This window comes from Macrotis lagotis, chromosome 1 (assembly GCF_037893015.1).
Source record: "Macrotis lagotis isolate mMagLag1 chromosome 1, bilby.v1.9.chrom.fasta, whole genome shotgun sequence".
Classification (NCBI taxonomy): domain Eukaryota; kingdom Metazoa; phylum Chordata; class Mammalia; order Peramelemorphia; family Peramelidae; genus Macrotis; species Macrotis lagotis.
The window spans coordinates 347,945,528-347,962,841 of NC_133658.1; the positions used below are offsets into that span (position 1 = coordinate 347,945,528).

Here is a 17,314-nt window from a genome sequence, read left to right on the forward strand (position 1 = left end):
AATAAAGTCTTAGACCTGGATAAATAAGCTGGCAGAATCTCTTCTCCAGTCTTCTTGCTACAAAAAATCCTACACAGCGTCCCACAAGCTTCAGCTCGTCCTGCTTCATAGTTATCAGGAAATTCACTTGCATCGAACATGAGATTGGAAGCCATGGTATCTGTGGACATTTGTGACCCTTTCCGGCGAAACTCCACACTAGCTTGTGTCGTTATAGCTGAGGAAAGAAAAAGGAGGACTTTATTGTATTAGTCAATATGCCAAATAGGCTCATGGGATCCTGGACACAAAGATCCAATTTGGTAAATATTTTAAAAACTACAAATAGATCAATAATGCTTCTGTTTAGCAACTATTTATAAAATTTAAGAATAAAGGGCTATTTGAATTCTTCTCTAAGAATGGACAGCAGAAAAATCAGAGTGGTTCTACAAATTTTAATAAACACTATAAGAAGCATTTTTCAACTGAACATATTACACTTAAAATTGTGCATATATCTATATATGTGTATAGATATATGATGCAAACTAGGGTATTTTTGTTTATTAATTTCCATTTCTTTTCCTAGAGAGGTTTTTTTAAGCGACGGAAAAAATTAGCTAGTAAAACTTGTTATTTTCCTAACAACAATCTTCAATGTAAGAATCCATACGGGCTACAATAGGCCAGTATTGGTGGAGGGAGAGAAATAAAATTTTCTCCTTACTATAAAGCACAAACAAAATCTTCTCCCAACCAAGTAAAATGAATATCATTTTCAACCATCATGGGTGAAAACTAAATCTAAATTCAGGCTGGGGGTATAAAAAGGAAGTTGGAATTGTAACTAGACAACAAGAAAAAGAGAGAGAGTATCTTGCCCATTGTTGGAGGTTGTGGGGAGGATGGAGGTCACTGAAACAGAAGCCCTTTGAAAGTTGTTTTTATTTTTTAATGAAAAAATCTGATTTAATATTTTATTAAAATCATCAAAAAACATCTTTTTAGATCTTTACAAAATAATATAAATTATTTGGCATATATATATATATGAAATATTCAATGGAATATGTAAGCAAAGCATTAATCTTTATGCAACTTCCCATGAGCCATTTTGGTCCTGAATAAGTTATTTAGCATAATATACTTAGAAAACACTACATGCAGAATGCATACAAATCAAAACACTAGGTCTGTAAAAGTAAGCTTAAAGCTTAAAAAAAACAAAAAAGCCAAAACACAGTTAGTGCAAAGTCCTGAAATTTATGACATGACCAGACTAGTGTACAGAAATAATGGGATTGATTCAGGCAGATTAATTTTTGCTTTTGCCAACAATCTTCCCCATTCAAAACAGAAAAAATTATTTTCCTTCCCAAATGCAAAAGCTACAAGAGACAATGACAATGACAATCAAATAAAAAATGGAGTTATGAACAAAATAAAAAACATGATTGCAATTAAGGAAAAGCTACTGGTTCCTACTTACAAGATTTATAAGAAAGAAGAATTTGGATAAAAGATGCTGCAAGATAATAGAAATAAATGGAAACAAATCAAAGGACAGCAGTAGTTATAAAATACTTTAAAGATGGTGAAATTTTATTATAGTTAAGAAGCTTTTAGCTTTTTAAAAAATTAGATTAAAAGCTTTATGATACAGCAAGCTAGTTCAAACACATAGGAAACTGGCATTCAGGTCCAAAATTATGATTTTGTATCATGCAAAATAATGAACGAAGAAAATTATATATTTACAAATAGTTGAGGCTTTGATCTGCTCGTGTCAACGTGCATTAAAATTTGAATTCATTAACCCTTCCCAGCTCAATGTCACTTTAATGAGGCATAGTATGCTATAAGTTTAGTCTAAAACTAATAGGTCAAAGGAACAGGCATTTAAAAGTTGAGGTGAGCTGTGTAATAGAATCTTTTATGATCAGCCAGTACTCACAAAATGAATGAAAACAGTAGCTTCTAGAGACCAATTTCCTGTTTTATCTCCACAAACTAAATAGAATTTGATTTCTTTACCTATTTACAATAACTCAATTATTTTATAGCCCTCACTATACTGTTAATTCTGTCTAAAGCATGTAATAGAAAAAATTCTTTAAGTTCCTGAATGAAGAATGAAAGTTGGTCTCAATCTGTCATGAAAAAACCATGACTATTAGAAAAAGTTGTGCTGAACACACATCTTATTCTGTTTTCAGTACAAATGTCTTCTGATGGAAAGATTATCATTAATATGGATACACAGAAACATGACTATTTAGAGAGTAAAAAGATTCACATAAACCCTACACCACAGAGAAATGAAGTTGAAGATCCTCTGGAACTGGGGAGTATAGTGTCAACTGTAAAATGTCTGAAATCAACTTTTGGAAAAAAAAGAAAAACAAAGACATACTTTGGTAAAAATGTTAAAATTAGTTTTGAAAGACACGTCTGACCTCAAAACAAAGAATTGTTTAAATGTCAATGTGTCTTGGAAGAACTTTGAATAAAAAGTAAATGCTCTTTCTAGAAAATGTCACTCCCAGATGTTAATTCTTTTTTTCAAAGTTGTTTCTCAACAATTTCCACATACTTATTATTAAATATTTCTATTTGCAATTCTTAACAACATTCACATTTGTTCTTACAAAAGAAAAATATTATGAACTTAGAAATGTTAGACTTCTCTTGAAATAAGATTATAGAGAACATCAATTTAAAGTCAAATAGCAGAAACCAGAAACATTAATTTTAATATGTTAGTATATAACTAGGAATTACTATTAAGTACTCCTAATCTCATCCACCTATACTTGTGAGGATAATTTCTTTATATTTATACTTTCTCTGACCTTAAGATTATTTGCATTTTGATTATTTACATCAGGGCTATCCAAGTCAGTCACATGTAACCTTCAGGGTGACTTTATACAGTCGCCTGTGGGTTTACTAAATGCTTTAGTGAATGAAGCTGAGCTACCACAGAGCTCTTACTGAACTGGTAAATCAAAATATAATCTATTGTTTCAATAAAACTTTGAAAAGTTAGGTTGGATAGTCCTGGTTTACAGTTTGGTCTTCATTTTGAAATAAATTATGTTAATTATTTGTTATATTCTGTTGGCATGTGATGAAAACATGACCTTAGAATATAGTTAATGAAATGGGAGATTTTTTTTCTCTGAAATTCTCTAGAGTAATGTTAATATTAATTACTCCAAAGAACTTTTTTGTAAAATAGTAAATTATGGCTGATCCACAAATACAGGGCCTACAAATATTCAATATATAATTTTAAAAAAGAAACCATTAGTATCTCTGGGCAAGGTAACAAACAGACTAGGATTTTGTCTCTAACTGCTTTAGTTTTATAATGGCAAACCTGGATATTGATACTATGGCTGAATCCTCAAAATCACTCTTAATAGAGTATGATTAAATAAAATTATCATTCCATCAAACTGTATTTTAAAATGATGTCCTGAAAGAGGTACACTGACATTTTTATATTTCACCAAAATCAGTCATGCTTTCATAGACTAAAGTCAAATCACTAGTTTCACAAAAAAGAAATTGCTATGCTATTTTCCAGTTTTTGTGTGTACAATTTTACTGTCATTTTACCACAGGCATACCCCAACTCATGATCTACTATACAGAAACACAATGACAGCAAAATACCATTATAAGAGACAGTCCATAGGTCATAACTGAGCAGAAATAAAGCAAAAATGGGGAATGCTGATGTGGCAGAGGAGAAGGAGGAAGGAAGCAGAAGTCAGAGCCACTAGTTTGGGCAGCATCCATATGGGAACAACACAGAGGTGTTTGGGAGGGCATGGAAAGTCATAAATTATTGTTGTTACTGTGAAATGGTATTGTTTTAGGCAATGCTTTCTGGGGTATGCCTGTAGCTAAGAAACACACCAACTAAGTCAAATTCTTAAGTCAAAAAGTTATTCTTTGAATTGTGTTAATTTCCTGGCTAACATGAAGGGGACTGCCAGGAAATAAAATAACACTAATTTTGAGTCAATCAAAATTGACTAATATAAAAAAAAAAGAGAAAGAGAGAGAAAGTGAAGCCCAAACCCAACAAAACATACCTACAATGGGCTGGTGGCAAAAACTCCAATTTCAGTTGGTTGAATTCATAGGATTTAAAGCTGGATGGGACCTTAGAGACTCTCTGGTCCAACCTCCTCATTTTACAAAAGAGGAAACTGAAGCCCAGAGGGGAAGGGATTTGCCCAAGATCACACAGGTAGTAAGTGGCAGTTCAGCTGGAAGGGGTTAACCATAACACACTGCTTTGTTAGAAAGAATTTTTTTAGGTATGTGTTAATCTTGCAGGTAGGAAAAGTCAGAAAAAGAAAAGAAAAATATATGTATTTGTTGAGCAATATTTACCAGTCATGCTGCTGTCTCTGTTTAGCCCATTATGAAGTTTACAATGAACAAATGCTGCATCAAATAACCATGATCCAAAGAGATTCAAGATGCTGTTCACTTTTGGCCTTCTTGGGGCAGGCAGTGGTCGAGGCTCTGAGCTAGTCTGGTTGGGACTAGACAGTGGAGAAGTGGAAGACGTCTGCTGCTGGACTTTAGAGGTATGACCAATGCTAGCCTAGTGGAAGGACAAGAGGACCCCCCACCCGCAGGAAAGGTTTAAGACAAAGAAGAGGCCCAATGCAAGACCAGATGCTTAAAACGTAAGGTGGAAAATGGAACTCTGATGATAATCAGAGATCTTACTGTGCTAGCCTTCACGGTTGCCTTATTCACAGTAACCGTTCGATGCCTTCGATTATGAGGGGGAGTTGTGCTGCTGGCCGTGCTTTGGGGCATGTTTAACCTGTTCACTGGTGTTGGGGGAGCACTGTCACATCTAGGTCGAGAAATACCTAAAGCATAAAAACACAGTAAAGAGAAAAAATGGTCATAGTTCAACAGGACCATTATCATAAACATCTTCCCCACCCAAAATTCAAGGTTTTTATACCAACAAAATATTCACTTCCTACCATTACCCTCACCCTTGCTACTGGGACCAGTAACTTGACCCTCTTGCCTAACAGCTCCTTCTATCTTGACTTGGGTCTTTTTGGGTTCTTCATTCTCCTGTTCTGTTTTAGATCCATAATCAAATCAACACTAATATTTCTCCTGGAAAGAGTGCAGCATTCTATGTCCTTTCATTTACAATCCCTGAAATTTGCTGAACCAAAATCTCTCTATGTTCTCCAATCTCCTATATTTATTGTGTCCCCTATTAGTATTTTAAGAGCAAGGAGTAGTTTAGCCCATAGGGTTTAGTCTATAATAAGCTTTGAATAAATGCTTTTTCATTTACTTACAATAAATAGTTTAAACTTAGGATTCTAAAATAAATTTAGTGATTTTCTATGATAAACTAAATATATAGGAAAATTCTTTTTTTTTGTTTTTTTGCAAGGCAAATGGGATTAAGTGGCTTGCCCAACGCCACACAGCTAGGTAATTAGTTAAGTATCTGAGACCGGATTTGAACCCAGGTACTCCTGACTCCAGGGCCGGTGCTTTATCCACTGTACCACCTAGACGCCCCAGGAAAATTCTTTCTTTGAAAATATAAATATTCAAACTTTCTTGTTATTTGATGTGCTAATATCCCTAGGAACTTATAACAATTTTTGAAAATTCAATTGAATTGATTGTCAAAGAATATATCTTACAGTATTAAAAGGTACTATTTTAATTTGCAACAAAAGTTTTAAATGTAACTGAAACAAACAAACAAAAAAAAAAGATAAAGATCACCAAGGCTGTTTGTGTTCTTATTTCCATTCCTAACAAGCTACTTTAGGAGATTTTCACCTTGACCAGTCTTTCAACTTTTTTCTAATTATTTTTAAAAGCAATATTGATGATTTTTTTTAATCATAGCTTCCTCCTCTCTTCTGTATGTGACTAATATTTTGGTTTTCTTTCTTCTTCTCTGATTGTTCTTTTAATCATTCTCTTTGTACTGCTAAGTGTGGGCATTCACCAAGATTCAACCCTAGGTCCCCTTCTCTTTTCACTTCCTTCATATTTCTCCTGATGATCTTAGTTTCACTTCAATGACCACATTCTCAATGAAGATGATTCCCAGATCATAATATTTTATCTTTGTATATATGCAATTACAGGGTTTCTTCTCAATTCTAGTCCCACATTAATTACTGCCTGCTATGTATCTCTGGCTGTCCAGTAGGAATCTCAAACCCAAATAATATTTTTCTCAAAAGCAAACTCTTCTATTTCTCTAGCCTGCACCATCATCTTTCTAATCTAGTCTCAAAGGTTTGCAATCCTGGAAATACCTCTATCCAATCAGTGAACCAGTCATTTAGAGTCTCCCTTCACAACTCCTATAGATATTTGACTTCCCATATTAACACAACTAGCACCCTAGTTCAGAGCCTTGTCATACCTACCAGGACTCTTGAACTAGTCTCCCAATGATCTCCCTGTTTTTAGTCTCTTCTCTGTAACACAAATGCCCACCCCTCCAATCTCCAATGTCCCCTCTTACTTTTAACACAAAGTACAAACAAGTAAGTTTTTAAAGAAAACTTTGCAATATGACTCCCACCTAACTTTGCACTCTTATAGTTCCCTGTTTGAACTCTCCTTCTCTGTTCAACTGGCCTGTCTGGCTATTCCCCATACTGCGTATTCCATCTCCTGCCTCCATACTTTCATACAAATGGTTCTTCATTTCTGAACGCACTTAACCCATGGGTTGTAGAATCCTTATTGTGAATGAAGCCATGGGGGCATAGAATGATGCACAACTCTGGTATCACTTCCTATATGTTTCCTACTGCTGTCCCTTCCCCCTAAGTTACTGTGAATTCTCTTCTTGAAATTATTTTGTTTTTACTTATATATTTATTATATCCCTCAGTGGATATAAATTCCTTACTGGCACAAACTGTTTAGGTTCTGTCTTTGCAGCCATAGTGCCTAGTGTAGTGACTTCCATGTATCAGATAATTAATAAAGCTTTTTGCATTGAATTAGATGTTATGATTAAGTTGGTTATATTATTAACAGGGAAAAGGCAACAATCCAAAAACTGATCTAGAAAGTGGAATAGACAGTGTCCTTAAGGGGAAAAAAGTCCAATCTGAGCAAAGACTTAAGAAGCCACATCTCAAAAAAATCCCCTTTTTCTATGGATTTGATGAGCTGGAAAACATGAAAACATTGAAAATATGAACAGAGTACAGAAACTTGTCTCAAAATCACTCTCTTAGAAACATAAAGAAGGCTAAAACGTTGAAAAATTAGAAAGATAAGAAATGATTCAATAAAATTATAAATGCATAAAGTATATTGAGCAGCGATATGGTACAGTGGAGTAGCTCTGGATTTGGAATCAAAAGACTTAAGTTTAAATCTTGATTCTTCCCACTACTTACTAACCTTTGGGGCTCATTTTATAAAATGATGGGACTGAACTAGGTGACCACCAAGGTCCCTTGTGGTTCTTAATCTACAATCCATTAAAAGGATAGAAAAATGGAACTAAGTTACAGTTTTAGGGTAACAGCTGAAATGTAAGAAAGAAATCTGTGACAAAAATATGTGAAGTACTACAATGGGTTAAAGTTGGGGTATTTTCTAGAATGTCATCTCAGGTGGGACTTTGTGCACTAAGGACTGTTTATATCCAAGACTGGTCCTGATAAACTGATGCTGGGAATGTTGTTATTTAGGTTCGTTTTAGTCATATCCAACTTTTTGTGGTTGTATTTTATTGACAAAGATAGTGGAATGGTTTGATATTTCCTTTTGCAGCTTATCTCAGATGAGGAACTGAGGCAAAAAAAGGTTAAGTAACTTGCCCAGGGTCACACAGCTAGTAAGGGCAGATTTGAATACAGAAAGATGAGTCTTTTTGATTCCAAATCTAGCAATCTATCTACTGCATAACCTAGTTGCTGCAGTACTGAGAATAGGAGCTTTTGTTTAATTTTTCTTAAGAAAACCCTCTAATCGGGGCAGCTAGGTAGCACACTGTATAAAGTAACAGCTCTGGAGTCAGGAGGACCTGAGTTCAAATCTGGTATCAGACACTTAATAATTACCTAGCTGTGTGACCTCAGGCAAACCACTTAACCCCACTGCCTTGCAAAAAGCAAAAACAAAACAAAGAAAAAGAAAATCTCTAATTTCTATTCCCAGAGTAAAGGCTTGATTTTATCTACTTTCCTTCTTCCCCTACATAGTTATTGATTACATAGGACCTATCAATTGATTCTCTGCCAAGTTTTTTTTTTCTTTTTCCAAGAACTTAGGTTATAGATTATTGGTTTAGCACTGGAAGGGGCCTTAGGGTTATTCAACTAGTCATTGCCAATATGTTAAAAATAAGGAAACTGAATGCTAGGGAGGCTGAATTACTAGCTCAAGGACATATAGGTAAATAAAATAACTGGGAACTAAATTTAGACCTCCTGATTTCCCCATCCAGCATTCTCTCTTCTATGTTACATTGATTTTCCCAGGGCTTTTAAAATAAAATATTCTTCAGCACTTCAAAGACTGATGAGTTCATGCTGGTAGATAAACTCAGCATTGCTAAAGAATATAACTCCTTCCATGATTTAAATAAAGGTTTCATGAGCTGCCATGCATTGACCTTGCTGGTCAATCTTCTACTAATGGGCTAGAGTCTGATCAACCTGGTGCTCAAATTACAGATTATCCATCACTGAACCTGCATCGGAACTCTTTTTGGCTTAGTAGAACTTGTTCAATCTTGTGCTTTGTTGACATAAACCTTCAAAACTTTAACTCATCTTAGAGGATTTGTGAGAAATAGGATTTTTGGGGTGGCTAGGTGGCACAGTGGATAGAGCACTGGCCTTGAAGTCAGGAGTACCTGAGTTCAAATCCGGCCTCAGACACTTAATAATTAATTACCTTAGCTGTGTGGCCTTGGGCAAGCCACTTAACCCCATTGCCCTGAAAAATCTTTAAAAAAAAATCAGAGAAATAGAATTTTCCTGTTATTCTCTTTTCCTAAACAACACAGAAAGTCTTATGTATTCCCAACTTCTATTTATTTTTTTGGAAAAATCATGTAAGTATGCAGATCATAAGAGCCTTCAATGATAGTCATTTGAGAAGAGTCCTCTAGAAACATTTAAGGATAAAAAAGACTTCATTTCTATTTAAGAGAGTTCGATTTGGATCATGTAAGTAACTTGAATCAGTGACTAATTTTTTTTAAGGCATTTCAACTATTTTGTAAGAGAGTTTAGATAAATTCCAATACAGATCAATTTCTACAAGGACAAGAGTCTTAAAAAAAATCACTGAGGCCAGCAAAGGTGAACCAAATAAAGATATATCAATGGCAAAAATGGATTAGAATATAAATTTATTAGTAGAATCTAACTGGAGGATGATATATCATTTTGAGAAGTATCATCTCATAAAATAAGCAAGAAGCAGTGGAGGGGAGAAACATGGGGAAGTGACTTTACAGAAAATTTGGCAACAGACTGAACCAAACCTAAATATCCTTAAGGGTCTTTAAGGATAAAACTGTAAGGATGACTAGGACTAATAAAAATAAAGGGGAAAGATCTGCAACTTTTTTCTCCACATCAAAGATGGTGAAGTAATAACATTAATATCTCATATTACAATCACTAGCATGAAGAAATAAAAACAATAGTCAAGAAAATAAAGAAGATGAGAATATATTATACAAATATATAGAGAAGGCCCACTGGAATTAAGGTTAGAAAATTCAATGTCCAATTCATTAGAATGTCAGTTCATTACAAGCAAAAATTATTTCATTCTTCATATTTATTTTCTTAGTTGCTAGCCACGTGACTGGTACATAATAGATATTTAATAAATATTGAGCTGATTGATTAGAAGCAAATGTAATAGATTCTCAAGACAAATCTGAAAGAGTAAAGCAGATCAGAGTCTTGGGAAAAAATCTCAGATCTTTATTACATAACAAAAGCAGGGCTTAAAAATATCAGTAACTTGTTTCATATTTTTACCTTCACATCTCTACAAAGAAATGAAATTATTCTTTTTGAGGATAATCTATATACTCCTTCACCTCTGAGGGCATTTTCAATGATTTTGAGAAGGAAACAGACAGATTTTTTATAAAGGCTATTATCATTATAGACTATATCATTATAAACATTCAACTGACTAAATGGTATAGAAAATATAAGATCAAATTATCTGATTTTTTTGTGGGTTAAAAAAAGAATTTGCTAGGTGGATATGCCAGAAAGTCTTTTCTTCAACAACCTATTTCCCATAAATATATCAAAATCTTGCAAAATTTCTTGAAATATATAGGAAGTCTAAATAAATGAGGAATGGTTAAGTTTTTCTGTTGTGCCTGTTTGCAGATGTTGTGTTAATTACAAGTTTCAGACCACTGTAGAGGCTCCCTAAAGAAACCTAGAAGTTTGGCCTGATGATTCACAAGCAAACAAACAAAAAAGACCTGGGGAAAAAATGAAGAATACTTATTGTCTAGACTTTGACATGAAGCTGAAAGGAAAATTCATAGAGCTGGTCCCAAAAATTGAACAAGAAGGGTAAAATGGGCTAAACTGTCTTTGGGAACTGAATAGCACTTTGAATGACTCCTTGTTTCTCTCTAAAACAAAGGCCTATCTTTTACTATCAGAGTTTTTCTACTGTCCAAAAAATTCAAATTATAAGTCACCAAAAAGGCAATGGTAGCTATGTAGAGAATGCAACAGATTTATCAATTAGGAGCTGAGCAAGAGAAGCAAAGTAAAAGATATATCATAAAGCTGTATGACAAGAAGGTAGTATGTGATGTATTAAGAGATATACTATGGGGTGGCTAGATGGTGCAGTGGATAGAGCACTGGCCCTAGATCAGGAGTACCTGAGTTCAAATCTGGCCTCAGACACTTAAAAATTACCTAGCTATGTGGACTTGGGCAAGGCACTTAACCCCACTTGCCTTGCAAAAAAAACAAACAAACAAACAAACAAACAAAAACCCTAAGGAGAAAGAGATATACTATGGAAAGACTGCCTACTCTACTGATATCCACACAATATTAAGAGATCTAGAAGAAGGCAGCCAATGAAAGATTTATGGGAGTCTAGAGGAAAAAAGTTGCACAAGGTAGGAGGGTATATACGTATGGGCTATATCCTGCACAGTTGAGGGGAGAGTTTACAGATCCAAAAGATCTGTGGCACTCTGGAGATACAAAAATAGAAGAGAATAGCTCCTAATCTCAAAAAAATTAAATTCGACTGAACTAGACTGCCTGAATCAAAAGAATGAACTATAAGACCTCAAAGTACTTTTTAGTCCTGTGGATTCTATGACTGAAAAATACATCTTAAATTTTGCATATTTATTCTTAGATCAAATTACTTACCAATAAATACAAAACTCACCTAGGAATGCATCCACCAAGCTGCTGATTCCACGCATGGAACGAAAAAATATATGAGGCAGATGTTTAAGGCAGGGATATTGATTCAATTCTTGTGTCATTCCACTCACATTCAGGAACTGTTCCTGAAATTTGGGAGTAGAGCTTATAATGGCTGGATTACTCAAATCCACGGGATTACTATCAAAAAAGAGAAAAAGTTTAACTTTACCAAACCAACAATCCCTTAATAAATAGAACTTTGTTAATATAAAGTGAAATATAATTTAAGAATCTGGTTTTAGAGCCATTATATTTATATATCACAGATAACCAGTCCAGTTACTAAGTTACTCTGTCAAATGTCACCTGTCCTTTCTAGTCCTCTTCCAAGACTGGCTTGGAATGAATTTAATGGCTTAATGGCTTCCAACTTTCAATGTATTTAACTTAAACATTAAGGACCTACTATGTACAAGCCCTGTGCAAGGGTTAAAGAAGACAAAATGGAAAAAAATTCTAGCAATTAGGAAACTTAAATTCCACTGAGGGAAATAATATATGCACAAGTGAATATAATACAAAGCAATTTGAGGATGAAGAGAGTATTAATAATAGGAGTGGAGGGAGGGCAGAAATCAGGAAAAACTTAAAAGGTATAAAAGAAATGAAGAAGGGGTTCAATTCTAGACATAGGGGAATAGCCTGTTTAAAGGACCAGAACTATGCAACAGATTGTGGTGGAATAGCATATAGGCCAATATAATTGAATAGATAACACATGAAGAGGAATAACATGAAATAAGGACAGGAAGCAGCCAAATTGTAAAATATTTAAATGGCCCACTAAAGTATTTCTACTTTACCCTAGAGCACTAGGAAGCCACTGAAGGAGTCTGAGCTACTCTATTCTTTCATCTCGATCAACTCCATTTACCTCTTTGGCACTCAGTTTCCTCATCTACAAAATAGCAAATAACATGAAATTATCTCTAATATCTCTTCTAGTCCTAACAACTCTGTGTAAGTTTATTTTCTTACTCTTAGAATAGAGAAAAATGTGGCCCTATAGCTAATGGCCAAAGGATTTCCCATTTCATTGTACTATCAATGTTTTTGTTGAAAACAACTACCTAACACCTAGAAAAAATGCTAAGAATGTAGGAGAAAATAACAAATACCAAAGAGATTTTTTTTAACTATACAGATTTACTTTCAAGAATCCAATAAAATGCAAAAGGAAATTATCTTATTTTTTGAATTGGTTCAATTAAAAAAACTGGGCATCTATTATATATTCTGAACAGCATTAATAGTTTGTCCTTTGTTCTTCTCAGAGAGGTGATGCCAATGATAAGCACATGAATTGGATTTGAGTAAGGGGGCACTGTGCTAAGTCACCAGTCTCACTTTCTCCTCCAGAGCCATCTGGATCCAGTTGCCAGATATGAGTCAAGATGACTAGAGATGGCTCTGGAAGTGAGACAATCAGAGTTAAGTAAATTGCTCAGGGTCACACAGCTAGTATCAGTTGTCTGAGACCAGATTCGAACTCCTGTCCTCATGACTATCTACTGTGCCACCTAGCTACCCAATAGCATTAGGCACTATTAAGTATATAAAGGAAAACTTGACTCTCACTGAAGAGATAATGCATAAACAAGGGAAACATTTAAACAATACCTTAACATGTGTAAAAAACGAAACCACGTCTGTGCAATGCAGTCATTATCCATTTCAGGAGGGATAAGACTGGCATCTTCATCAGGAACTTTAAATGGGGGAAATGAAGGACCATATGTAAAACGTAGCAACCTAGGAAAAGAAATATTGACTTATCAAATTCACCTTTAAATAGCCATAAAAAACACAAAGAACTAAAATATAAAGAGATGATGACATCCAATTCAAATGAAAATCAAAAGGTAGTCAAACTTCGGTTGTACCTGAAAGGAAACAGTGCAAAATAGTACTAATTTGTTTAATTCTCTCTTAAAATGTGAAATATAATTGTGTTAGGGGTTTTAGGTAAGGTTTTGTTTCTCATTTGGGAATCTGAATTCAGATATTGATGGTTCTTAAGTTTTCAATAAAAAAAATTAAAGAAATAAATAACATATATTTTAATTTACTGAGCAAGAGATTCACTTCTAGCAAGAACCACTAGTGAATGTTATTATTTTACAAAAATTTTTTACAAAAAAATCTACTGCATAAAGCCTGAACTTACTAAGAAGCTTGTCAATAATTACTCAACAAATAGTTATTAAGTGACTACTCTAATATACAAGGCCTTGTGCTAGTTACTATGGGGAATTAGGTATCGTCTCTGATTTCAAAAAATTTCTAAGCCCAGTAGTAGGATAATGACAAGTTAAAATACAAATCAAAAAGGGAGAGATCATATTTATTAGAAAGGATTAGAAAGAAAATCCTTATGAAAATGTGACATTTTGGGGTGTCTAGGTGGTGCAGTGGATAGAGCACTGGTGTTGGAGTCAGGAGTACCTGAGTTCAAATCTGACCTCAAACATTTAATAATTACCTAGCTGTGTGGCCTGGGCAAACCACTTAACCCCATTGCCTTGCAAAAACTTTAAAAAAAAAAAGTGACATTTTGACCAGAGTTTGAAGGATAGGAAGAATTCTCATAAGCAGAGATGGAATTGAGCTATAAAGCTTGAGAGCTATCTTCACACAAGAAAGTGGACCTAGACTTAATTTATAGAAAGACGTATTTCAGATCAGGATAAAGAACAACTTCTCAATATTTAGGACCGGTCAGTGAATGGAACTGTCTTTCTCAGGACATATTGAATTTGTCATTAAAAGTCTTCAAGCAGGGGCTGGAAATTGGGGATTTGCTTCATGTAGGCAAAGGCATAGACTAAAGGTCCTTTGAGGTTCTTTCCATCACAAGTACTTGGATTCTGTCCCTAAATCCTATTTCACAATTAAGAAAAAATTTGGAGAAAATTTGCTTTGTTCAAACAAATAATCAAGGACTTTATCAATATAGTGTGACTAATTTAAAGAAGAAAATCATATACCTAGAAGTGAGTGCACAAATCGCTTTGCTCCACTGCTCTACCACAGCTGGATGATGCCTCCAGTTGGCCACCATCTCCTTGGCAGTTTTCCAGTAAGGTGGGGTTGGGAAACAACGGGTACAAGCTAGTAACCAGACCTCAAAGAGAACACCAATCAACTTCTCTGCTAGATTCTCAGCAATACCACCTTAACAAGAATGAAGGAAAATATATTTGGCACACTTAATTTAAAAACATTATAGTTCCAACATGAATGTGGGTAGAAGTCATCAAATGCTTAAACAAATCTCACTCCATATAGGTAGTCATGATAATTACATAACAGTTTGAAATTTCACTTTCAGATAATAAGTATCTTTAAGAATGAAACTTTAAAATACACATTAGAATAAGCTACTGTGACAGAAATCTTGAATAAACTCAAACATAATTTAAGTTTTCAGGTCAAACTCCCATTTATCATATAATAGCAATCATTAAGATTTTCAGTAAAGCTCTGAAATCACTTTTATGTCTCCCTTTGTACTAGATTATCAATCAAAACACAGGGAGATTAATGAGAAAGGAAAAGGAGAAACAGGCATATAAACACCAATCTTTTATAAATGGAGATGCATCCCCTTGCTGCTGCTTTTAAATTATTGGGGGGCGGGGAATTAGATGCCAGACATCTTTTATTGTGTGAGGCTCCAGAAGGCAGACTTAGGGTCAATGAACAGAAATAATAGATTTCCGTTCAACAATAAAAGACAGGTCTTTGTAACACTAAGAAGTTTTTTTTTTGTTTTTTTGTTTTAGTTTTTGCAAGGCAATGGGGTTAAGTGGCTTGCCCAAGGCCACACAATTAGGTAATTATTAAGTGTCTGAGGCTGGATTTGAACTCAGGTACTCCTGACTCCAAGGCCAGTGGTTCTATCCACTGCGCCACCCAGCCGCCCCACACTAAGAAGTTTAAAAAAAAAGAAAAAAGAAAAAAAGGACTGCCTTGAATTCTCTGTCACTGAAAATGTTCAAGCTAAAAGGATGACCATCAAGATGATTTCTATCTTAGGTGAGAGACTGAACTAAATGACCTCTAGGGTTCCTTCCAGCTGTAAGATTCAGAGATTCAGATTCCTTTTTTTTAGGGTTTGTTTTTTTTTTGGCAAGGCAATGGGGTTAAGTGGCTTGCCCAAGGCCACACTGCTACATAATTATTAAGTGTCTGAGGTCAGGTTTGAGCTCAGCTCCTCCTGACTCCAGAGTTGGTGCTCTATTGTGCCACTGAGCTGCCCCTCTGATTCCTTTTTTTTTTTAAGTTTTTGTAAGGCAATGGGGTTAAGTGGCTTGCCCAAGGCCACACAGCTAGGTAATTACTAAGTGTCTGAGGCCGGATTTGAACTCAGGGACTCCTGACTCCAGGGCTGCACTCTATCCACCCCGATTCCTTTTTGAAAAAGCATCCTTTGACAAAACTATTGTAACCAAGATTAGAAGGAAAGCAGAAAGTTGGGAAACAGTTTTTACAGAAAATTTCTCTGATAAAGACCTCATTTCTCAAATATATAGAGAACTGAGTCAAATTTATAAGAGTACAAGTCATTCCCCAATTGATCAAACAATCAAAGGATATGAAAAGGCAATTTTCAAGTAAAGAAATCTAAAGTCATTTAAAAATGCTCTAAATCATTACTGATTAGAGAAAAGCAAATCAAAATAACTCTGAGTTACCTACCACCTTTCACTTAGCAGTCTGGTTAATATGATAGAAAATGAAAATGATAAATCTGAAGGTGAAGTAGGAAAACTGAGACATTAATGCACTGTTGGTGCAGTTGTGAACTGATCCAATTATTCTGGAAAGGAATTTGGAACTGTGCCCAAAGGGCAATAAAACTGTACATATCCTTTGATCCAGCAATACCACTATGAGGTCTATAATAAAAAAGAAATGAAAATTTTAAAAAAGGAAAAGGACCTATTTGTTCAAAAACATTCCTGGTAACTCTTTTTTGAGGTGGCAAAAATTGGAAATTGAGGGGATGCCCATCAATTGGGGAATGGCTGAACAAGTTTGAGCAGGTTAATTTCAGAAAAACCTGGAAAGACTTACACAACTGTCACAAAATGAAATGAGTAGATCCAGGAAAGCACTATACAGAAAGCAAGAACAACACTGGATAATGATCAAATGTAAATGACTTAACTATTCTCAAAAATGATCCAAGATATTTCCAAAGGACTGAACTGATAGAATCTGAATACAAATTGAAACATACCATTTTTCACTTTATTTTTCTATGGGTTTTTGGGGGGTAGGGAGAGTTTAGTCTTTTTTTTCCCCCCAACATGATTAATATGGAAATAAAGGTTATACATGTGCATTCATACAAAACATATCAAGTTGCTGACTTTTTGGTGGAGAGAAGACAGGATAAGAATTTTTAAAAATGAATGTTAAAAATATTTGTATATATTATTGGGAAAAGGAAAATATCAAGGTTAAAAAAGTATCTTCTGCACACTGCAGAAGGGACTGCATTTAATAAAAAACATTTATTAAGTAGCTATATAGGGAAACAGAAAAGCTATGTGATAGGGAAAAAACAGGCACCAATAATACAGCTACTCTTAATCACTGCAAGTCAGTCTCTTCATTCACTCTTGCTATCCTCTGTTTTTTATAAAACATATGGGTTACAGAATACAATACTAATCATGTTTTCTTAGAAAGATATTTACAGGGGTGGCTAGGTGGCACAGTGGATAAAGCACTGGCGTCCCTGGAGTCAGGAGTATCTGGGTTCAAATCCAGTCTCAGACGCTTAATAATTACCTAGCTGTGTGGCCTTGAGCAAGGCA

General features: G+C 34.7%; 1 protein-coding gene across 5 annotated transcripts in view; it reads right to left on the reverse strand.

Annotated features, from left to right (window-relative positions):
- Nucleotides 1–17,314, reverse strand: part of RALGAPB (Ral GTPase activating protein non-catalytic subunit beta) — a 102,500-nt gene that overhangs the window by 52,768 nt on the left and 32,418 nt on the right. For 3 of the 5 annotated variants that reach the window (XM_074211952.1, XM_074211949.1, XM_074211948.1), the window contains 7 exons: nt 14,474–14,660; nt 13,107–13,238; nt 11,446–11,624; nt 4,738–4,886; nt 4,393–4,609; nt 1,472–1,507; nt 16–217 (listed from right to left, as the gene is read on the reverse strand). In XM_074211952.1, coding sequence (XP_074068053.1) covers nt 16–217; nt 1,472–1,507; nt 4,393–4,609; nt 4,738–4,886; nt 11,446–11,624; nt 13,107–13,238; nt 14,474–14,547 — 989 coding nt within the window. In that variant the 5' untranslated portion in view covers nt 14,548–14,660. The remainder of the gene's footprint in view (nt 1–15; nt 218–1,471; nt 1,508–4,392; nt 4,610–4,737; nt 4,887–11,445; nt 11,625–13,106; nt 13,239–14,473; nt 14,661–17,314) is intronic. The other 2 variants (XM_074211951.1, XM_074211950.1) reach the window with 1 other exon arrangement.